Genomic DNA, 24,073 nt, shown 5'->3' on the forward strand with positions numbered 1-24,073 from the left:
AGCTGCACAGTAATCTTTGGTCATAACTGAACATTGAGAACTTGTGGCATTATAGAGATGACAGTCACCCCACACGGGGTAATTTTTTAAAGTTTATATCCCGTTGGTAGTTGTGTGAATGAACATTCATTTTGTGTGTGTACGTGCATACGTAATAAAGAGATAACCTTTTATAGCGAACACAGTGAGCTTCATACTTAACGCGTTCACATGAGAGAATAGGAAACAACAACACAATACCCTGGCAATTTGAAATCCGTGTCGTTGGAAATGACCCTTTTGCTTCTGGTTGTTTTTAAATGCTGCGCGGTGTATAAACACGATTGGGTTTTATTTCTATCCTGTGAATATTACTTACCGCGTGCACATGAGAGAATAGGAAACAACAACACAATACCCTGGCAATTTGAAATCCGTGTCGTTGGAAATGACCCTTTTGCTTCTGGTTGTTTTTAAACGCTGCGCGGTGTATAAACACGATTGGGTTTCCTTTCTATCCTGTGAATATTACTAACCACGTGCACATGAGAGAATAGGAAACAACAACAACAACAACAACAACACAATACCCTGGCAATTGTAAATCCGTGTCGTTGGCTATGACCCTTTTGCTTCTGGTTTTTGCCATGACGAATGATGTATGCCGGGAGATAAAGGCATCGTCGGAGACATGAAAGACCCAAATATCAGACATGGTGAATATTTCCTCCACTGATTTTAATCAAGATATCTCCCGCATCATCAAAAAATAATTTTTAATTCTGATTTACATTATTTGATCGCTGATCCCGAATCCAGGCCGAAGTAACCTGAATTGCGTATACAGTTGTGAACAAGTTCTTGGGAAAGTCAGAACCGAATGTAAGAAGAATTCTACGTTCGCTTCTCGTATTTAATTTATTAGATGTGATCCTGTTCTTGACGGTGTAGTTGTCCTTGTGAAGGTAATGTTGAGGTCATATTTATTTTTTTAGATGAGATCCTGTTCTCGGCGGTGTAGTTGTCCTTGTGAAGGTAATGTTGAGGTAATATTAATTTTGTAAGATGTGATCCTGTTCTAGGCGGTGTCGTTGTTGTTGTGAAGGTAATGTTGAGGTAATATTAATTTTTTAGATGAGATCCAGTTCTCGGCGGTGTAGTTGTCATTGTGAAGTGAATGTTGAGGGAATATTTATTTTTTAGATGAGATCCTGTTCCAGGCGGTGTTGTTGTCGTGAAGGTAATGTTGAGGTAATGTTTATTTTTTTTTAGATGAGATCCTGTTCTCGGCGGTGTAGTTGTTGTTGTGAAGTCATGTTGAGGTAATATTTATTTTTTTAGATGAGATCTTGTTCTTGACGGTGTCGTTGTTGTTGTGAAGGTCATGTTGAGGTAATAGGTAAAGTCAGAAGCAAATGTAAGAAGAATTCAATGTTCGCTTCTCAGCTTTGCCTATTCCATATTAGAATCACACCCAACCACCTCGTTCTCTCAACACATCCACGACCCAAGGTGGACGAAGGTGACGTTTCCCCCCATGTTTGTTGTCTGTGTTATCGAACATTAGTCAATAACTATCATGTAGTTCGGAAGAGAGTGATCTACTGCATGTGGAGGGACAGCACGGGGAAAGATGGCGGCCTTGTCACATGACCATAAAATGATCCGTTTAAAACCACCATGGGATTCATGAACACGAGCGTGGTGATTATTCTCTCCAGCGTTTGGTGAAGAAGGAACGATTGATCGGAGTTGAGCCGCTGTACATTTCGTTAGAGAGCTGACTGAGCTTCATTCTCAAATTTGCGCCCAAAAGGTTTGTTGATCTCATTAGCCAGTGAAGACCATCCGATTTATAAAAAGTGATTTCTTAAGTGCGGCTTTCTTGGGGTTAAGGATTATTTGATCCTTCAAGTAGACCCTTCAAGCCCTTCCAAACTAAATATCGCGCCCAAATTGCCCCTTTGGTATTTGGACACATAGTGTGAGATGGGTTTAATTTCATTTGTTAAGAAGTTTTAATCCCTGGGGTTAACGGATAAGAAAGGGCTAATTGAAGGTTCATTAAGAGTTCAATCTCAAATTGGTGCCCAACACCCGTTCTGATCTCACAAGATTGCTTTACCCATCCACCAACTAAATTCATCACTTCAGAACGATTTTTGGCTGGGGTTTACGGATAAGAAGGGTCTTAAGGGCGCAAGGGTCTTCACAAAGCCCTTGGAAAAATAATTTGATTGAGCTGACGCCCATTCATCGTCATGATGGGGGGGTCTATAGATAGTTACAAATAACACAAAAGTACAAGAAAGTACAAAACTGAAACACAGAAACTCAATGGAACACAAATGTACTGAAATGTACAAGCCAGTTACTCGGAAGACGAGCCTTCATCGAGGTGAAGGCCGAAGTGGACCTCGAATTCCTCTTCACATTTCCACTCACACCTGTGCCGCTGTCTCTGTGTAAGCGTGATGGTTCAATGGTGCATACAGCAAAGAGCGCCCTTTTCGACAAGCTGGAGAAAACAGTACCTGATCACGGCCATCCGACTGATGTGAAGGTACATCTGATAGATGGAAATTTTCTCCTTCACTGCCTACCACCAAACCTACCCCCGACTTATGGTGGTCTGTCACGGGGTATCCTCGTTGCGACCTTCTCCCACCAGTCAAAACGTATAGACATAGCGTTTGACACTTACGAGGATCCTTCTATTAATGACTGCGAACGGGAAAGACGAGGAGCCGAAGAGCAACGTTATGTTAACAGTGGCCCGGACCAGATAAGACCGAAGAACATTGAAAAAGCTCTGAAATCGAGTTCCTCCAAGAGCGGTCTACCTGAATTCATGACTGGGCTGGGGAGCAATACCGACACATTCTGGACGGAAGAATCGTTTTCCTCGGTGTCAACGGTAAATGTGCCAAGTATTGTGTTGTGAATGGTGGAGTGCAGAAACAATTAACTCAAGATCTGTTCTGTAATCACCCAAAGGCAGACACGAGATTGTGCTTCCATTTGACAGTGGCTGACCTTGATTGTCAAGATGGTGACATTGTAGTACGTGCCTCGGACACCGACATACTGGTGATTCTCCTTCACAATGTTCATCGATTTACACGTACAATTTGGATGGAAGTTGGGACGTCCGGTAAGGATAATCGACACTACGTGAACATGACTAATGTGGCAGCGCAAATCGGTCCGGATGTGTGCACAGCTCTGCCTGGCCTGCATGCATTCACGGGATGTGACTACACATCAGCATTCGCAAGGAAAGGGAAGAAACGGCCGTATGATATAATGTGTGCCCACGACAAGTTCATTCGGGGTTTTTCATCGCTCAGCGACAAAGAGCCGGACGATGAAATGTTTGCCGTCCTCGAGGAGTTCGTCTGCCTCATGTACGGTACAAAAAAGACGACGACGCCGAACAACTACTGATTTTATGTCAATCGCACGTATAACCGCAAATCGAATTCCATGCGACCGTTCGACAAACTGAAGAGCATTGACGGCAGCAGCATCCCGCCTTGCTGAGCTGAGTTGCAGCCACATAGTGTAAGGACTGGATTTGTGGCTACAATGTGGGGCAGTTCCCACCTGGCCACCATATCAAAATCTCCAACTGCAGGATGGGAAATCGTTGATGGTCACCATCGAGTTATCTGGTTTGATGGACATCAACTGCCCCAGGTGCTTGCCCCAGGAATACCAGTTGAAATGGACGCTGACGGTGATCCATCCAGAACGGATTATCTGATGATTGATTCATCATCTGAAGGTGAAGCAAGAAGTGATGATGATGATGATGATGATGATGATGATGATGATGATGATGATGAATTATCATGACAGTGATAATTCTGAAGGGTGAATGAGCCAAAATACCTGAAATGTCAAGCCTGTTTCGGTGGGCCGAGATCCTCAAAATTATTTTTACTTTGTAATGGTCAGTATTTTATATTTGTTTTAGTCTCTGATATGTCGCACGTTTAGTTTTTGATCACCTATCATATTATTAGTATAGCTGGCTCTGATTCAGAGAACAGTTCAGAAATGGAGTCGAGACATGCATCTGGGGTTTGTTAAAAAAAATGCATCTGTTCGTGTACCAGACGTAGACCCATCTTCGACCATATTCGACAGATTTCTTACATCATTCTGTGTTTACGGCATTGTCATGTCATCTCCATCTGACTGTCAGCACAGGGACGATATTTTGTAGTGACCTAATGAAACTCATCATGACAGTGACAGGGCATCGTATAGTCACACTCTTCACTTTCAATTTCCTTATGCTATTGTTGCGAATTCGTGCCCGCCGGCGTGCGAGCGGCCACGTAACTCGAATCGCGGCACGTCACCCACCGGACAGACAATTCTGTCGTGGCCCTCTCGGACTAACGCCGGGAGCTAGTCATGGGTGGGCCTTTCGGCCTCACCACGATCGTGCAAATCGGCCCCCGCGTGGGATAGGGTTGTTCGCCAAATTCGACCGACCTAAGTACCCACGCGGAGGGGAGACCGGGCGATCGCACCTCGCCACAGGTCGACTCCGGACACGGGCCGCTTAGCGACCCGTTCGTACTATCGGGATAACCGAGCGGTGTAATCGTCGGCCTCGACGGTTCCGATTAATTATCGGGCGTATTAAGCCCACTACCAACCCTTTGCGTGAAGCAAGATGGAGATTCAATTAAAGAAAAGACGAAGCGAAACGGGAAAAACAGTTCAACATAATTCACATTTATTCCGCGGCACACGGAGAGCACACATATACAATTACAACAATTATGCACCAAAAGCAGATGTTACAAAAGAAACACAACAATGCAGATCTACTACCGACTACGCGTGCACACGGCAACACTTAAACAGTTTTACTTTACAGACGACGCCGACAACACATTTACTGAAAAGCAAAAGGAAAGGGCCAAAGACAAGGGGGCAGACGGGGCCTGTGGGCCGCGAGACCGGGTGGATCCAAACCGTGTCTTGTGATGAGCCGCAAATGTCGCGGCGCCCCGACTCCGCGCTCCTTCTCGGGTTTCGTTGGCACTGCTTGGAGTGGGGTGGGAACGGGGCCCCCTTTTCGCACTATCTCAGCGCGGGGGGAAAAAAGGGGGGAATTGTTGATGCTCTGGGGAAAGAGGATAGCTGGCTTGCTTGGGTCCCGCGACGAGCGACTCCAATGCGAGCTCGTCGCCGCTCGCCGTCTTCCTTGCCTTGGACCCGAGCTATTCGACCTCCTCCCCAATTCTCCTCAGCTGACTGCAGCAAACCACCTCGACCGCGCTCCAGGCTTCCCCTCTCTGCAGCTCCCCGACAGACTCCGAACCCCGACAGACTGCCACTCTCCAGACCCGATTTGACTCACGGCTCCACAGACTGCTCCTCTCCAGACCCGACTTGACTGCCTCGACCTTTTCTCCAACTCTGACTGCCTCCAACTCCCTCTGACCCAAAACTGACCAAATTCGCCCCGCGCTCGGCGCTTTATAGTCCGGCAGGAGAACCCATATGCAAATTTCTGGATCAGAACGAGCTCGGGGGTGGAGCCACGCTCGCCCATTGGACGGAGAAAAAGGGGCGTGAGTCTCCCCTGATCCTCTAATTTGCATATATCGATTCTCCTCCGACGCGCCTGGAGGCGGGGCCAAACCGCCCCGCGCTTGCTGATTGGACGGATCGGAAGTGGGCGTGTATCATTCCTGATCCGACTTCTCCTCGGAAAGGCCGCTATTTGCACCTGCGGCTCGGCGCGCGTCCCGCACGAGGCCAGGACAGCCTGACGCTCGGTGCCCACAAGCGGTGCGGGAATGGCCGCAGAAGGAGAGGCGAAGGTGGTGGAGGGTTTAAAGTGCTGGTCCATGGCCATGGTGACATTTGGAATGGCTGTGATGCGATGTCTGCGGAAGCGAGCCGTGAAGGCAAAGGTCGCGGCCGTTGGCGCTGTTGTTGTTGTGAAGCGGCGTTGCGGTTGGTGGTTGTTGTGCGATGGTGGCCGAGATGTGGTTGGTTCAAAATAAAGATAGAACAGAAAAACGGCGATCTTAAAGGGTCGCAACCCGAATGAATCACATTTATTCCCTCTAAAAAACGGGTTTGGGGCTAACTACACATGTACTTACAGAGATATCTCACTTATGGGACCTGAATGGTGGTTTGCGAATTTCCTCAACTGCAACAATATGTTCATTTTTTGACTCCCAATGTGTTGAATTGTCCCCCGTTTATCACAACATGGCCCATCAGTGGATATCAAATCGATTTGACTGAGAATGTTGTGTGTTCATCTTGCCTTTATATCACTTGCGTTTGATGATCATCGTGACACAAATATTACAATACACATTAGAATCAACATCGACCACACCCGCGTCATCGCTTTCTCTTCATTATCTCAATGTGCCCTCTGCCTCTCGTGTTTCCTTCCCCGGCTTTGTGAAGACCCTTCCACCCTTAAGACCCTTCTTATCCGTAAACCTCAGACAAAATCGTTCTTCAGTGATGAATTTAGTTGGTGGGTGGGTGAAGAAATCTTATGAGATCAGAACGGGTGTTGGGCGCCAAGTTGAGATTGAACTCTTAATGAACCCTTAATTAGCCCTTTGTTATCCGTTAACCCCAGGGATTAAAACTTCTTAACAAATGTAATTAAAACAAATCTCACACTTTGTGTCCAAATACCGAAGGGGCAGTTTGGGCGCGATGTTTGGATTGGAAGGGCTGGAGGGGTCAACTTGGAGGATCAAATAATCCTTAACTCCAAGAAAGCCGAACCTCAGAAATCACTTTTTATAAATCGGATGGTCTTCACTGGTCAATGAGATCAACGAACCTTTTGGGCGCAAATTTGAGGATGAAGCTCAGCGAGCTCTGTAACTAACTTAAAATGGCGTCCGAGATGGTGAGGGGAGGAGAGTCGTTCGTTGTCGTCCTGGTTTAACCAAACAAACCAAATCTACTTCGTTCAAGAGTTCTGGTTATGTTAAACCAAATTAACTATGAAATATTGACGTGTTGAGCGACTCGTGGAGAGAGATGTGAAAATACTCATCAGGAAAGGATCGTCAGGTTGGAACAAGTCGTGATGATCTCTCGTTGACCCTGGCCTTGCAGTATCTCTCGCCTTGATTGGCTCTTGTTTACCCTGGCCTTGCAGCATCCTTCGTCTTGATTGGTTCTCGTTTACCCTGGCCTTGCAGCATCCTTCGCCTTGATTGGTTCTTGTTCCGCCTGGCCTTGTGGTATCTCTCGCCTTGATTGGTTCCTGGAAGGAAGCAACTGATTGGCTAATATTAGTCACGTGAATGTTTCATGACAAATAGAAGCAAAATAAAAATTAATTGATGAATTTATGAGAAAAGAAAAATTAACGAATCACCACACGTCTTTAAAACCTCTCTGTTTATTAATTAATACACCGTGAGGTTCTTCTTCTTCATCCAAGTGACTCCAGTGATCACAGGGACAATTTTGAATCTTCAACTTCGAGAATATTTTCACTTCGTCACTGAGATCTTGGTATTTGGTCATTTTCTTGATTTCGCGTTGCTTCCGCCAAAATCGCTGGGAACGAACGTGTTTGTGTGTGTGTGTGTGTGTGTTTGTTTGTGTGTGTTTGTTAGTGTGTGTTTGTGTGTGTGTTTGTTAGTGTGTGTTTGTGTGTGTGTTTGTTTGTTTGTGTGTGTTTGTGTGTGTTTGTTTGTTTGTGTGTGTTTGTTTGTGTGTGTTTGTTTGTGTGTGTTTGTATGTGTTTGTGTGTGTGTGTGTTTGTGTGTGTTTGTATGTGTTTGTGTGTGTGTGTGTGTTTGTATGTGTTTGTGTGTGTGTGTTTGTTTGTGTGTGTTTGTTTGTATGTGTGTTTGTATGTGTGTTTGTATGTGTTTGTGTGTTTGTATGTGTTTGTGTGTGTTTGTATGTGTTTGTGTGTGTGTTTGTATGTGTTCGTGTGTGTTTGTATGTGTTTGTGTGTGGGTTTGCATGTGTTTGTGTGTGTTTGTAAGTGGGCTTGTTTGTGTGTGTTTGTGTGTGTCTTTATCTGTCTGTGTTTGTCTCTATTTGTTTGTTTCTGTGTGTTTGTATGTGTGTGTTTGTTTGTGTGTGTTTGTATGTGTGTTTGTTTGTGTGTGTTTGTGTGTGTGTTTATTTGTTTGTGTGTTTGTGTGTGTTTGTTTGTGTTTGTTTGTTTGTGTGTGTTTGTTTGTGTGTGTTTGTTTGTGTGTGTTTGTATGTGTGTATTTGTTTGTTTGTATGTGTTTGTGTGTTTGTTTGTAAGAGTTTGTTTGTGTGTTTATTTGTGTGTTTGTATTTGCTTGTTTGTGAATGTGTGTGTGTGTGTGTGTCAATGTGTGTGTTTGTGTGTGTGTGTGCGTGTGTATGTTTATGTGTGTGTGTGTGTGTGTGTGTGTGTGTGTGTGTGTGTGTGTGTGTGTGTGTGTGTGTGTGTGTGTGTGTGTGTGTGTGTGTGTTTGTGTTGTTGGTTGTTATCTCCATATGTGAGTTCCATCGAGTAGGACGGAGTCCTCCCAGGTCTCGGAGTCCCCTCCTCCCTTTCTGTCCGGACGATCACGAGTCATGGACCAAGGTGTGAAGTTTTGTTGGCTTCAAAGTTTTGTTCCGAGGGTTCTGTTGAGGATCGTCATCGAGCTCCAGGGGCTTCCAACCAGTGGTGGACTGATGGTGTTGTGAGTCCTCGGGGGGGCAAAGGGGTCTATGCCCCCTCCCCCTCCCTCGAGATCAAATTTAAATGACACTTTGTGCGAAATAAAGTTTTCCAAAACAAACACTTGTTCGTACAAACACAGAATAATAATGACATTGTGAATTTAAACAAATCCAAACATGGCAAGTTGAAGGTGACAAAAAACGGGTTGGTGGGAATCGAAAGCGGGTTTTTGTTTTTAACCCTTTGTGTTCTGTGGTCGAAGATTTGTGACGATAAAAAATTGAAACAAATGTTTTTTGTTTTAATTTTGGTTATTCGTCCAACTTGACACCCAAGTTGTGTTTTATTTACAAATACCGCTTGAAATTCACAGCCCTATGAAAAACATCAGGGCAATACCCCTGGGCAATCACCTGGTATCACCTGGATAAGATAACCAGTGAACCACTGGTCGGCGAGGATGACCCACAAAACATGAAATGGAAAACAAAGTAAATACCTGTGGATTGTTTTTAATGCCACGAACAAACTGGTACGTCACGGGTGATGAAGGTTGTGGTCAAGTTTCATCAGCATTGTTTGTGTAGTTTCAGATAAGAAAGCAAATTCCTATTTTGTAGGACAACCCCTGTGGACCCCCTGAGACCCGATTTTTTTATTAATGCCATGAACTTTGATACATTCACAGTGAAGGGTGTTGTGGTGAAGTTGCATCGAATTCGCTGAAACGAAGCTGAACAGTTTATGTTTTGTACCCCATAGATCGGTGGGATCTCCATCAGGACCTCAACGGTGAAGAATCCCCCAGAATTACAGATGGATTACCCCCTCCCTCCCCCATGGATTTTTTTATGTCCTAAAACCACAAAAACTCTCCTGTGCACCCCTGGGTGCAACCTCCAGTTTTCAACAAATTTGGTGGAGGAAGCCAAAGGAGTCAAACACAAACTGATACCAGGTTGTTCTCCTCACCTACCCACTCAACCACCAAGTTTTATCCGAATGGGTCCACAACTTTTTGATATATCGTGCAAAACATGGCTTCAGGTCCTATCACTCAATGGTGAAGAATCACTTTAAAAATTCCAGAATCTGGAACTGAATCTTCACCAAAATCTAACCAATTCGTCCTTGTCATTCCTCAAATCTGTCCGACGTTTCGTCCGAATGTGTCCACAAATTTTCCACATATCGTGTTATATTGTTGCGGAGCCGGGCGTCGGCCGCGAGCACGACCGCTGGATGGAGCTACAGAGTGGGCTCGACCGATCGCTCGGAATTCAGATCGTATTTCTTCGGAAAAGTCAGAAGAGTACGGGTTCCTTTCGGACCGTGAAGCGTCAATATTTCGGACACGTGGTACAGGGTTATTTGCCAAATCTTCAAAATACCGAGAGGCCATGTCGTGATCTTCCGAGTCTTCACACCCTCGACGGCTCCCGTACGGAATGAGTCGCCTGGCGCACTCGACCCGTGTGCGATCCGAGGGGTTTAATCGCCGAGATCCGTCGGTCCAAATGTCGCTTTGAAGCCGAAACCGCTTTTACTATTTCTCTAACACACAGCACGCTCAGTCAATGAAGGAATGGACACGAACGAGCCGAAACATTGAACAAATGGGACTTATTTATACAATAATGGGGGGAAACTCAGGAAGCACGCAAGAAGCAGAACAAAACCGAATATTAATAAGCACGTATGCAATGTATATACAGCAAAAGCACTTATACGATTTACAACTTCGCAGACAGGCCCACGGACACACACGCACACCCAAAGATGACCGGACCAAATGGTCTTTATTGAGGCCTATCTCAGACCTGTCCGCCTCGTGCGGTGTTCAAACTGGTCAGTCCGGCGAGAGGCAAGCCGAACCCGGACACCGGCGGGCGACCCTTGTGGTTCCTTTTGGGAATGGCGTCGCTCGAGCTCTCGGTCGTGGTGAGGAGGACAAGGACGACGTCGACCAAGACCGGCCAGACAGGCTCCCTGAGACGAGCGCTCCAGCAAGACGAATGCTCCAGCAAGATGAGCGCTGAAGCAAGACGAGCGCTCCAGCAAGATGAGCGCTGAAGCAAGACGAGCGCTCCAGCAAGAGGAGCACTCCAGCAAGACGAACACTCCAGCAAGATGAGATGACCAGGTTGGGAGATGCTCCTCCTCTGACCAGCTTCTGCCTCCCCTTTTATCCGCCCCCGCCGGCTCGACCCCTCCCCCACTCGGCCCACGGAGAATCCCAGAGCAGAGGGTTGTCCTTGTTCTCTGCAGAACTGTTGTCATTGCTGATTTGTTTCCCAATAAAAATCCGAACTATAAAAATAAATCACAGCGCATGAACTTTTAATTACCCATTAGACAAGGGAAAGGTAGCTATTTATAAAACACATACTTACCGATATAACTGAGCAAAAGGAACCTGAATGTTGAGTGCGATAGTTTTCCAAATACGCAACAATATATCGTTTTTGGCCCTGTCTCTCTCAATGGTGAAGAATCACTTTTAAAATTCTCGTATCCAGATTTCACCAATATCAAATCAATTCTTCTTTGTCACATTCCCATCCTGTCCACCGAATCCATTCCAAATCTTTTGAGATATCCTGCTCACAGACAGACAGAGGAAGGGACAGAGGTGCAAACATAACCTCAATCCCCATTCAGTGGTGGAGGTCACAAGCTGGATACAAGCTCAAACACCGATCTGATGTCTGAACAATACTCTGGTACTGAAAGTGCTGTGAGATGTGGTGATACCATCTCTGACTGATTTCCAGTTGTGACTGGAGTTTGCCAGGGGTGTCTCCTTGCCCCCACACTTTTCAGCGCTTGCATGGACTGGATTCTGGGGAGGATGTCGGAGAGATCAAGCTGCGGTGCATCGTTTGGGAATGTCAAGATCTCTGACCTTGATTTTGCAGATGATGCAGTCATCTTTGCGGAGACTCTGGATATCCTTGAGGGGGCCCTCGAGGTGCGGAATGAGGAATCAGAGCCACTGCGATTATGGGTTTCCTGAGTCAAAACAAAGATCCAGGGTTTCAATGTAATCTTGGATGCTGCTCTCTTGTCTGTACTTGTTTGACGAGGATGTTGAGGTCAAGGAGAGATTCACTTACCTCGGCAGTGATAGTCAGGTCTCTGCTGGCTCTGAACCAGAAGTCAATAGATGTCTGGGTCTGGCCTGGGGAGTCATGGATTCACTGGATCATGGCGTGTGGCAATGCCAATACCTGTGTAGGAGAATGAAAGTCCAGGTCTTCAGATCCTTGGTGCTTCCAGTCTTGCTCCACAGGTGGGAGAGTTGGACTCTGACCAGGTATCTGAGACAGAAACTTAATTCCTTTGGTACCAGGTCTCTTCGGCAAATCCTTGGCTATCGCTGGGAGGACTTTGTGTCCAACGAGCGGTTGCTGACAGAGGTTCAAATGAGATTTGTTACCTGCATAGTCCGTGAACGTCAGCTGCGGCTGTATGGACGTCTCGTTTTCTTGACACTGATCCTGCTCACCAGATTCTCTCAGCGAACGAGCCTCATCAGTGGAGGAGGCCAATGGGCCGACCACGTGCCTCGTGGTTGCAGCAGGCTGATCAACATCTCAAGGTGATGGGGATGGGTCAGACATCTGCCTGGGGGATGGCCTGACTGAGGCCCCTGCAGTGCCGGCGGAAAGTGGACGCAGCAACAGGCTGCTCCGGCACATGCTCCCATACCTGACCTGGACGATGGAGATTGTGGTCAAGTTTATGTGTGTAGTTTTGGAGAAGTTCCCAGTGTTTACATATATCCTGATTAACGGACACCACACAATGATTATACCCCACCTGGACAATTTTTGTTCCAGGTGACATATAAATGGCTGGCATAATCTCTACCAAATATGAGATACAGGCTGGAGTACCTCGGGTTAGGTGACGGACAAACACCCACCCCCCATTCCCAAAGAAGGTGAGGAGCCGAAACGACCTTTCAGGTCAAAATACGTTCATTTACAACCTTGCCGAGATTCTCACGTGAGTACACCTAAAATTCGGGGTCTCTGGGTGCTTCAGTTCGTGGATGAAAGAACAACAAACAAATGTACAAACTTTTGAAATTTTTACAGGTTTTGTAATCCCCTCGGAGCCATTTTCATAACAATATTTTCGACACCATTCCTTTGACTTGAACATTATATGATTTGAAAGGAGAAGAGATTTCGGTTAACTTTATTCACAGGAATTAAAAAATGACAAAATTCACAATAAAAAAGTCATCAAGGTACAACTCGTACACTGGTTCATCGAGGTACAACGAGTACACTGGGTCTTCGAGGTACAACTCGTACACTGGTTCATCGAGGTACAACTCGTACACTGGTTCATCGAGGTACAACTCGTACACTGGTTCATCGAGGTACAACGAGTACACTGGGTCTTCGAGGTACAACTCGTACACTGGTTCATCGAAGTACAACTCGTACACTGGGTCTCAGCTGAAGGATGCTCGGAGAACAAAAAAAGTGATAGACAATGTTGGAGTGTAAATGTGTTTGTGCAGTTATGAAGTGACGCATGGTGAAGAGTGATGAACAGCATACAGTGATGACGTCACACACGACGTACAGTGATGGTCACGCACGATGTGATAAAATAAAGTCTCTGGATGGTTTAAGTACCTGTACTTCTAGAGACTGATGTTTATGTTTTTAAATCTTGGATCAGCCGTATGTAAGAGTCTGATGTTTCATCTTTCATTCCTGGAGCTTGTACGATGGAGTGACGATGGATCCACTGCCAAACATCACATCTTCTCCAGTCGCCGTCACTGAAACTTCTTCCTCCACACACACATTAAACAAAAGAATGTCAAAATCCCTCAACACCATTGTCATCATCATCTCCATCATTATCATACCTTCCAACACAATCCTGCAAATATTATATCATGTCAATTGTTTTCTGCATCTCAGTTAAATTCTCTTCTTTCTTTTACCTTCAATTTCACATCTTTATTTTCTTCATCACAAACTCCCACTGGATTTTTCAAGCAATTAATTTTAATGATCATCCAGGTGTACGCCATAATTTTGATACAGATACATTTGCACTGACGCCAGACTGCTCCCACCTGGAAGATTTGTTTGCTGCTTCTCTGGATTTGAGTTCAGCAAAATATATATTTGTCCTCAACACTTCTGAGGCACAGACAAAATGGGACATGATGCACGTGAAGAACATGTAGTTCAGACAAAGTTTGGAATAATTTGTAATGAAAGACAAGAATCTTGGCAACTTACGTTCCAACCGGTGGGATGGTTTCAGGTGAGCAGGAAGGAGCACCTCTTCTGAGGAGTCTTTGGATAAAAAACAAACAACAGAAATATTAAAGATTAAATACATTGATATCTTCATTAGTTTGATAACTTGTTCAGAAAAGGCCACAGAAGGAAATGTATGGATGGAACAGGTAATCGATGAAATAGTCAAGGAGCTATTTCCCATATCGGCCTTAAAATAAGGTCTTGCTCAACCCACACCACATACAAGGTCTGAATGCATATTGTGTTCGGGCAACCTCTCCTGAACAGTTTTATGGTGGGTGTCACTTCAAATTGTGGTGTAGCATTTTTTCAACAGGCCCATTTGTATGGTGGGGGTCAAATAAAGTTTTTTTTTCCATCAATGGGAGAATGTGATCCATGGTGGGTTGCTTTAGTCGATTGTATCTTTTGAACTGGTTCATTCCAATTATTATACAATGCATGGATATAAAGAGAAGAGATTGGTGCATCCATATAAATTAGTTGGTGAAGTATTAGTCGAAATTCATATGTAGAATCCCATAACGTAACAAACATGTCGTAGAATTCACCTGGCAAATCGAAAAAGTGTGTTTGTGGTTTTGTCTTTATCTGTTTGCTGAATGTCTGTTGAATGCATAATTTTTGTGCCTTCATTGCATGTACATTCATAATATGTACATTCATAACATAACATGTACATTCATAATATGTACATTCATAACATAACATGTACATTCATAACATGAATGTACAAAATGTATGATTTGTGATCTTGAGACCGTTTGCCTGTTAAATATACGTAGCTCGACCGCGTTGGCAAAGAACTTATCCTAAATCATCTGTGGTTTACACATGTTCCATTTTGAAGTCGTGACTTTTTGCTGATTGTTATAATCACAATTATTTTCGCTTCAGCTCGTTGAACAGTTCCAAACGTACCTGGACGTTCATCTTGAAGTATCTTGACCTGTTACTAATTTGTCTTCTGTGCTACAGACTGCAGTCTGTGAGGGATTAAACCTCGTATGATTTCGTAGATTTGATGGAGACATGGATGACGATACCAGCAGTGCTTGCATGCTTCCAGTTTTACCACCACGAAAACAGAGAAAGAGAACAAAGTATGACAAATGTGTACTCTGTCAAGAAGATTCACAGGATGTTCTTCGAAAAGGACAGAGAAAAAATGATTGAAGGCACTCCCACTGAGTATAGCACAATCTATACAGTGATGAAAACCGCACAACAGATGATGGCAAGCCAAGGGCAGAAGACTGTCGTGCTCACATTTCACCTCGCCATCGACGTCAAGGCAAAAGAGATCCAGTGGAGAGTGCCAGATGAGTTCTCAAATTCCATCATCCACATGGGAGGATTCCATATTGCCCTGAACTTTCTCGCTCTTCTGGGCAAAAAGTATGATAACTCAGGCACTGAAGATGTTCTGATTGAATCTGAGGTCGATGGTAACAGCAGGACAACTTCTCTTCTTCAAGGCAAATCATACAACCGCGGGGTGAGGGCTCACAAACTTGTCATGGAAGCAATGTTCCGTTTAAGGTGGAGTGAGTTCATCAAGTGGCTTGCTTCTCGGAGGGGACATTCAGCCACAACAGAATTCCTCGTCAATGACACAGTGGTCGTTGGTCTATTGTGTATTTGTGCAACAGATATTTTGATACTTTGGTGTCAATTTTCATAAGAGAATTACTGAGAATGCTTCTCTCCACATTATTTGGATTCCATGTACACATTCTGAATATTACCCCACCCATAGCAACTCGAATCTATATGTCGTATCATCCATTCTCATTCCATCCATGTATACCATGTCAAATTTGAGCGAATAATTTGGAAAATGCAGTCGTTTCAATCAACCCACCTCTCAACCTTGTTCTAATATTGGTGTGAAAACCTGATTTGACCCCCACTATACAAAATGGCCTGAAGAAAAAAAGAACGTGTACCACAATTCGAAGTGACACCCACTGTAGAAATGCTCCCGAGAGGTTGGTGTCACAGAATATGCAAACAAACATTGTATGTGGTGTGGGTTGAGAAAGACCTTTTGCCCCTGGGTCTTGCTCCTGGCCAAAAAGGTGAATCAGGTGATCTCATCCAATCGAAGGGAGTGAAAGTTGTTGGTTTATATTCTGCATGGGGATGACCATGCCAATAAGTTGCCTTCCCACGAAAAGTATTATTGCAATTATCTCCACAATTCAGGATATTCTTCTTCATCAATCTTGGGGTTGGTTGTGTTTTTGATCTTGTGGTTGGTTGTGTTTTTGATCTTGTGGTTGGTTGTGTTTGCACCCGGTGAGTTCACCCAACCTGTAAAAAGGTAATGAAAAGTTCTCACCTGTTGAAGGTCTTGCATGGCACATGGCTTCGTGTGGTTGCTGGCCGTCATCACGGTGAGGTTTCCGTTCAGGAGGCAGCCAATGAACAATGGAAGTCGGTGATGAATTCCATTTCCTCAACAATAAGACCCCACCATGGTTTTCTGTAGCTTTGGTGCCTTTACTTTCAAAGTTCAGGTTCTTGTTCTTATTAAATGTAAAATATCCATCAGGAATGAAATCCTTTCCTTGTCTGGACTTTCAAAAAAGGTTTCGGTTTCGGCTCCGATGTGATCTCAGGTATTTGGAAGAGACCGTGCGTTGAAGGAAATTGTTTTCAACAGAATATACTCTGTATTTCTTTTAAAGTGTGCAGCATGAGGAGACTGTATGATGTGAGATGGGAGATGAGGAGGGATGGTCATGATCTACGGAGATGAGGAGGGATGGTCATGATCTACGGAGATGAGGAGGGATGGTCATCATTTACGGAAATGAGGTTCACCCTTGGGCTTCTTGAGGAGGACGACTTTGTCTCCTTTAATGGTGTATCGCCCGTTTGGATCACTTTCTCTCTTTTTATCAAGATCACTCAACAGCATCTCGAGTGTTTCTCTTTGGAGCTGAGTGTAGTCTGGAGTGATGAAAATGTTTCTTGTCCAGAGAGAGGGATCCTTCAAATTCCGTATCTTTTTATTGTTCGTAAGAACCTGATTCCGATCAGACTCGCATCTGAAAACAACTTTCATGGGTCTGAACCTGTTCTCAACATAGCGTCCGATGCGGAAAGTCCGTTCAGGTTCGATCTCCAGGTTCATGGCTTTTATTAATTTTGCCACAGCCTCCTTGTCATGTTCACCTTTTCCCTCCTTCACTCCACGGAACACGAGGTTGTTTTTGCGCCTTTCAATTTCCGCTGGTTCATCCTTGAGAAACTCAGACTGAGAAGAATGGTGGGTCTCCCGTTTGGGCGGCAGTCGAGGAACATCGTGCTGTTTCTGATGATGTAACCTGCTTGCACAGTGAGGCTTTGGTTGTTGTTGGAGGGCAACACTGTAAAGTTGTCGTTTCTCCAGCCCATCATCATTCTGAGGCTTCGGTTCAGTCGTCGGCAGCAAATCAACATTGTCCTGTTGCTGCTGTTGCTGCTCCAGCCCATCATTCGTTCCAAGCACTTCTTCCTCGTTTTTCTCATCAAGCTTTCCTGCATTTTGTACTTTGTTCTCTCTTTCCAAGACCTCCTTCTCCCTTAACTCCACGTTATTTTTCCTATCCCTCATCTCTCGTTCTCGTACCATTAACATGAACTCTTTCAGTTTCCATCTAATTTCACGTTGTTTTTGTTCTTCCCGGTGCTCTCTCTCTCTAACACGAGTCTCTTCGTCCAATTTAAGCAGCCGGTACTCTCCATCTTTAAACTCCTCTCCTTGTTGGTGCATACGAAGCTGCCGTTTCTTTATCTCCTCATCTTTCCCATTCATGAATACTTCAAACACACCTTGTCGCTCCATCTCCTGTTCTTGACTGATCTGCAGGTATCGCTCCCGCTGCTGCACTCGTTTCTTCCAGTTATCAATCTCGAACATTCTGTGTTCTACAAACAGCATTTTCTGATCAAGTTCTTTATTTTTGCGTTTTTCCCACATTCGGACTTGGAATCGCTCTTTCGCTCGTGTGGATTCTTCTTTCTTTCTCATCCTGAGCTTTTCTTCATTTTTCCTCTCCTGTTCATTCATTTTTCTCTGCTCTTCTTCATTTTTCTGCCTCTGCTGTTCCTCCTCTCCTCTCTTCCGGTCCTCTTCCTCCTTTATCCATAATTCTTTTTCCAATTTCCGTTGCACATCCTTTTCCATCAACTCATGTTCCATTTGCTGCACAAACTTCTCTCTTTGTAAGAGATTTCTTTCGGTTTCGACCAACTGAGCCTCATATTCCTGAAGCTTTTCTTCCTCTCCTCGTAAAACCTTTTGTTTCTCTTTTTCATATTCCTCTTCCTTTTCTGCTTTGTCGACAATGTTCTGTTTTGCTCTGAACTCCATTTTTTCAGGAATTTTCAGAACCTCCTTTCCCTCTCCTTTCTGAATTTCAAGGTGTTCGGTTTCCCGAATCTCCATTCCCAATGGTGGATCGTCTTTTGATTCATTTTTTCTTTTCACTTTACATCGACATCGTAAACTGCAACAAAACAAACAAACATTATCAGTTCAAGGTAAAATGAAGTATTACATCACATGAAAAGTATGGAACACATGGTTTTGTAAAACAGAAACAAACATGTTCCACGAGTGTTACAGTTCTGGAGGATCCGGAATATGGAACATACAGATGTAACTTAAACAATGTCCAAAGGAACGGTGTGGAATGATGAATCACACTTGATTATTTGAAGAATTTCATGTAATGGTGGAGGATGTTATGAACTTCAACATTTGTTTTGCGAAAGAAGGAAATTGTGACTTTTTTGGAAATTATGTCTGACTTCGCTGGAATTCCATTGGCAGCATTTTTTAATGGCGTCATTTGGATTATAAAATATCCATTTCAGAAGTACTTTGTCCCACAACTTTGACATTGACCAACAAACTATTCCTTGGAAATAAACACGAAGGAGGTGAGTTTTAGTTTATATTCACAATAAACTTGTGCAACATGCGTGGGACATCATTCATATTGTTGCGGGCCGGGGATTGGTGGCAAGAATGACCGCTCGGTGTGGGGAGTTACGTCAATTCCCAGCGGACTCTCCGGAATTGGAGGCCGTCGCTCATGGATAACTCCGTGAGGCGGCAGGTCGCTTAACCAACCGTGGACGCCGATACCTCCACCGCGTAGCGTAGGTTCTTTTTCTCTGGAACCAATTTACTTAATTAACCAAGCGGTGTCGTCTACAGGGTAATCACGCCCTCGGCACATCTTGCTCGAACCGGGTCACTCGACCGACTGCGGTAGAGTTCCAACGACCGACTACCAACTCCGGTTTGGGTGCAGTCAAGCGGAACTGCCAAAGCCGTGCCGGCTCGGATGAACAGCTTAATGGGAACAAAGACCCGACTAAAAAACTCAGACCCGAACCATGCTGGCCCAATGAAGGAAAAGACGAAAACGAACTGGGAACATTTCTGCAATAAATTATTTATAATAAACGAGGAAATTTATGTGGCACAGAAAAAGGTTTATTGGGGTGTAATGCAGGGGAAAGAAAGAAGATGTAGTGCAACAATTTACAGCAACTTACAAAGCAGACACAGAACAGACTTACACGGTAATTATACAGGCAAGATTTACAATGACCGAAAACACGAATACAGTTTCAACTTATTCGACTGGTGCCACACACTCAGACACACACTCAGACACACACTCAGACAAAATAATACCAGTTGAGGGCAAAGGCCTTTTGCAGCCAAGGCGGGAGGTGGGCTGAAGTCGCAGTTCTTTCGAGTACCTGAATCTCGGGGAAAGGAATGCTCCATGGTGCAGCACCTGCCAACAGTCGTGCAGTCAGGTCCACAGCCGCCCGTCTGGAGTTCGGGTCCATGGAGGAGCTCGAGTGGGCCGGGACCAAGAGTCGGGCCGTCGGGGCGAGACGTGAGCGGAGCCAAGCAACGGGAACCCCTTCGTTTTCCAACCAACTCCAGCCTCCAAGCACAGAACGAACGACCCCCAAAGAACTCAAGACTGAGGATGATGTTCTGGTTTATAGACCTCCTTCAGTGGGTTCTTGGTCAAAACTGACGTCACTGTCCGCCCTGATTGGACGGGGCTCCCATGGGTCCGCCATTTCTGGGCAGGGCCTCAGCCAGGCACCGGCGAGGCCCGCCCACTCCACGCGTGTGGACTCGTCAAGAAAGAGTGGGAGCGTTTGGCGAAGCCGACTATGAACTGCGACAGTGAAGATTCTGTCTCGGAAAAACGAGACTCCAGGGACAACAGGTGGATCGTGGTACGTTGTTACCAGCGAACCGAAGGCTTCAAGCACTCGGGTACCATGGATCGCAATAGAGGATGGGATACAAAGATTTATTACCCCAACTGAAAAAACATCGCAACGCACCCCTTCGATCCCACTACACACAAGGAGGGATTCTGTCGACACATATACTTAACGGCATAACTGATTGGGACACCTGTATGTTGTATGCGTATGGTTACTACAACTGTAACAATATCATCAGGTACTGGATATAAAAAAATTAAATTACTTCACTTGTACATCATAGACGAAGATCACAGAAAATGGACTTTTTAGAATATTCACTGTGGATCAAATTATCATAGAAAGAGCTGCAAGAAAAACTGTCACTCAGTAAATATAAAGAGCTTTGAGGAAACTGTTTGTTAAAATTTAACAAAATATGGAGGACAATAAGGAACGACCATTTGGTGAATTGGGAAATGTACTGTAAACACATTTAATAATAAAATCAATCTGAATAGAAAGGAAATCATCATGCGGAATCTATCCATGTCTGGTTATCCTTCATTATTTCAGCCAGATTGTTATTACAAAAACAAAAATCTCATTGTTCTTTCACTTGAATAATCATCAACTTCTCATGTTTCATGAGATGATGGCATCTCCCAAAGAGATGATGGGATCTCCCAAAGAGCTCCCGTTCACCAAATCAACAACATATTTTAAACTCTGCTTGCATTGCCAGAGAGGTAGTTGTGAAAAGCTTGTTCATACTCAATTCAGAACCTTCAAGGAATCAGCATTTGAAACTTTTCTAAAGTGTGTCGAGAAAGAGGCAGATTATGACAATCCAGAATTTGTGTGAGTTGGACAAAGGCTGCTGGAATTACAGCAAACCAGCTTCAAGCTAAGAAAGCTACTTGACACAGAGATTGACATAAAAAAACCGAGTCACCTGGATGGAGATGAAAGAAGAAGGAGCAAACATGCTGTTCCTTCATAAGACACAACTTTACTGACAAAGAGGACAACCCAGTGCTTCAGAATCTAAAAAGCAGACTCGTTTGAGCAGTACAGTGTTTGTCAATCAAAATGTGTATTTTGTCAACCAACCAAAGGTGAGGAAAACTCAAAAGTACATGAAAAACTCTGGAAGGGCCAATTCCTGGTAACATGGGAGAAAACAATCCAAGAAATTGTGAACAGCAGTAGATATGATGCCTGGAAAGTTAGGCTTGCGGACGTGCTGTCTTCTGGGGATTGACAGTCTCGTGACATTTTGAACCACCACACGTCCCGCTGCACAAAAACTGGGAAAAGTACATTCAGCGTCCATGTTGTAAAGCCAAATCAATTGAAAACAGGGAACCAATCATCCAGCGTCCAGTGAGTGTTGTATTTATTGCCACAGACCGAGTTCTTCAGTGTTCTTCAAGTCCACGTTGATGAGGGGCAGTGTATCGACATTGCTGGACTGCAGAAGTGCAGATTTTTCATGAATTCCAAGGCAGACTTTCTGAAACTTTCCCAGGTTTTTTGACACACAGGTTACTGAATACACAACTATAATTACAAACAATTTACCAAAGTGAAGGCTAACCGAAGTTATACCCCACCTGTAAATGACCAATGAGGTTTTTACACCAAGTTTAACTTTGATTAAAAGAGCAAAAGTGGGTTTGTTTATCACAGCCATTTTGAAATCCAAGATGGTCACCATCCATAACATCAAGAAAATTAAAATTGTGTGTTTTAACTTCTTGGCATGATAAATGTGGGTATTGCCACCAAAACAGACTTCATATGATATTCACAGCCCGAGTTATGAAGAAATTTGGTGGAACATGGTGGCCATTTTGAAATCCAAGATGGCCCCAAAATATTGGATGAAAAACAATGTCACCAATGGATTTTGGACACCTTGTCATCTCCAGTAATAAAACAACATATTCCATATTGAGCAAAAAACATTCAAGTCCTTATAATCCAACATAACATCGAACACAACATAGCATCTTCAAATATCAGAGTGATCTTGTTCCCTCGTGGATGAAGACTTGATAAATATTGATGAATAAGTCACTTGTGTTCTTTACCAGTGAATGCAGAGCTTTCTTTTGGGGCTCCCCCTCTTGTTGAACCAACGTGATGGATCAAATGTGATTAAAACATAAAACAAAAGGAAGGAAATTGTGACAAACGTGACGTCACGAACCACAGACATCCCTCCATCCTCAGCAGCATTATTCTCGATAACCTATGGAGATAGACAAGGGCGGGGGTAGGAGGAATGTTTATTTCATTTTAAATTGAACTAAATGTTTTTACAATTATTTTACAAGTGCCAAAAGTTCATGACAAAGCAACAACATGATCTTGAATTTTTTTAGAATACAAACACAATGGCTTGGGGAATGTTCGAGAGTTTATCATTTGTACGATGTTTGCACAAGGATTTGGGAAATAATTTGGGAATTTGGGAAGTAATGCTGTGACTATTCCTCCATCGACACGACCAGGAAGGAACACTTGCTCTGAAGGGACAAATTCCAAGTTTGCTTGGTGGGGGGAAAGTTAACCTGCAGTTTCTTACCAAAGATAAACTCTCTTGTTCCTCAACACATCATCACGGCATAACTGACTTGGGACACCTGCATGTTGTATGCGCACGGTTCCGAGAACGGCAACAATAGTCGCAACGACGATTTTAACGTTACAAAAGGAGTCGCAACAACGATTTTAAGGGCAGACAAGGAAGATTATACAAGGGATTCCATTGTAAAATACTACCTGTCCCTTCGCTGATGGGAATACAATGAGGAGGACCAAAAATAGGGGGAGAGCGGTGGGTGGAGGGGGAGCAAGGAGGGAGGGAGAGGAGGGGTGAGGGGAAGGGAAGGCAGGGTGAGATGAGGGGAAGGGAAAGCACACGTGCTGTGGAGCATAAATTATGCACGTACATAACCGTTGGCCAGACACATATGAAGATAGCCACCACAGAGGGGGGGGGGGCGGGGGGGTGGGAGTGGGAGAATCAGCAGAGAGAATATGCTATGCTTTTGAACACACACACAAACACACACACGTACACCCCAGAGATGCCAACTTTTGGAAATCAGAATTAGGGAGGATTTTCAACCGACACCAAATAATGTGCGCGAAGCGCACATCTCGAGCGCGGAGCGCTCGACCCTTGCGGCGGGGTCCAGGGCCCGCCTTAGGGCCCTGGAAGCTCTGGGGTTCTAGACGCTCTCTAGTGCCCTCTGAGCCCTATTTTGGAGCATTTAACATGTTAAGAATTCCCACTTTTTGAACAAAAAAAGGGGAAAATTGTGCACTTTTTAATGTTACATGTATGTTAATATTAGTAAGTTAGGGGACAATCAAAGATTAACAAAAAGCACAAAAGAAGCAATATTTTTCTTACCTTACTGGCTGGTACTACTGCTGCTTGCTTTTTCCATGGCAGCTTTGCTGAGTGACAGCTGTGTGGCTCTTTTAGCCCTTCTGATTATGTCTTTGCTGTATTCTCTCTGGTAGCAAGGGGTGTTATGAGCTAGTTTTTCAATTAAGAGAGCTTCCAGGGTTTTGACACTCAAATTGGGACGAAATTCAGTATGATTCTTCCGTACAAGACTGAGTGCCCGCTCACATGATGCGTTCGAATGAGGAATGACCAAGATTCCCTTCATCACTTTGCTCAAATTAGGATACTTCTTGGCACCAGTGCAGGGATCTGTGAGCTGTGAAATCCGATGCCACTGCTCATCCACTCTCACTGTCTCAGTAGCAATTGTAGCTATGGAGGCGTCTGCCTGGTAGTGAGCGAATTCACTCTCAAGACTGTCTATGTCACTATCACCGCCACTGAACAGAC

The 24,073-nt window shown here is 44.4% G+C and overlaps 1 protein-coding gene across 2 annotated transcripts; it reads right to left on the bottom strand.

Moving 5' to 3' along the window:
- Window positions 1–13,416: 13,416 nt before the first annotated feature.
- Window positions 13,417–23,173, bottom strand: LOC147023894 (uncharacterized). Of its 2 annotated transcripts, none has more exons than XM_085889847.1 (5): window positions 22,293–23,173; window positions 16,301–18,455; window positions 13,933–13,989; window positions 13,764–13,830; window positions 13,417–13,469 (listed from the first exon to the last, which is right to left on the bottom strand). In XM_085889847.1, the coding sequence occupies exons 1-2, from the start codon at window positions 22,418–22,420 to the stop codon at window positions 16,763–16,765; spliced, it is 1,821 nt and encodes a 606-aa protein (XP_085745973.1). In that variant the 5' UTR covers window positions 22,421–23,173; the 3' UTR covers window positions 13,417–13,469; window positions 13,764–13,830; window positions 13,933–13,989; window positions 16,301–16,762. The 2 variants fall into 2 exon arrangements, with proteins under 2 accessions (XP_085745973.1, XP_085745974.1); XM_085889848.1 differs by having other exon boundaries at window positions 13,432–13,469; window positions 13,764–13,827.
- Between the last annotated feature and the right edge of the window lie 900 nt (window positions 23,174–24,073).

The sequence above is a fragment of the Eptatretus burgeri genome, chromosome 7 (genome assembly GCF_056783735.1).
Source record: "Eptatretus burgeri isolate ZD-2024b chromosome 7, Ebu_testis_v1, whole genome shotgun sequence".
NCBI lineage: Eukaryota > Metazoa > Chordata > Myxini > Myxiniformes > Myxinidae > Eptatretus > Eptatretus burgeri.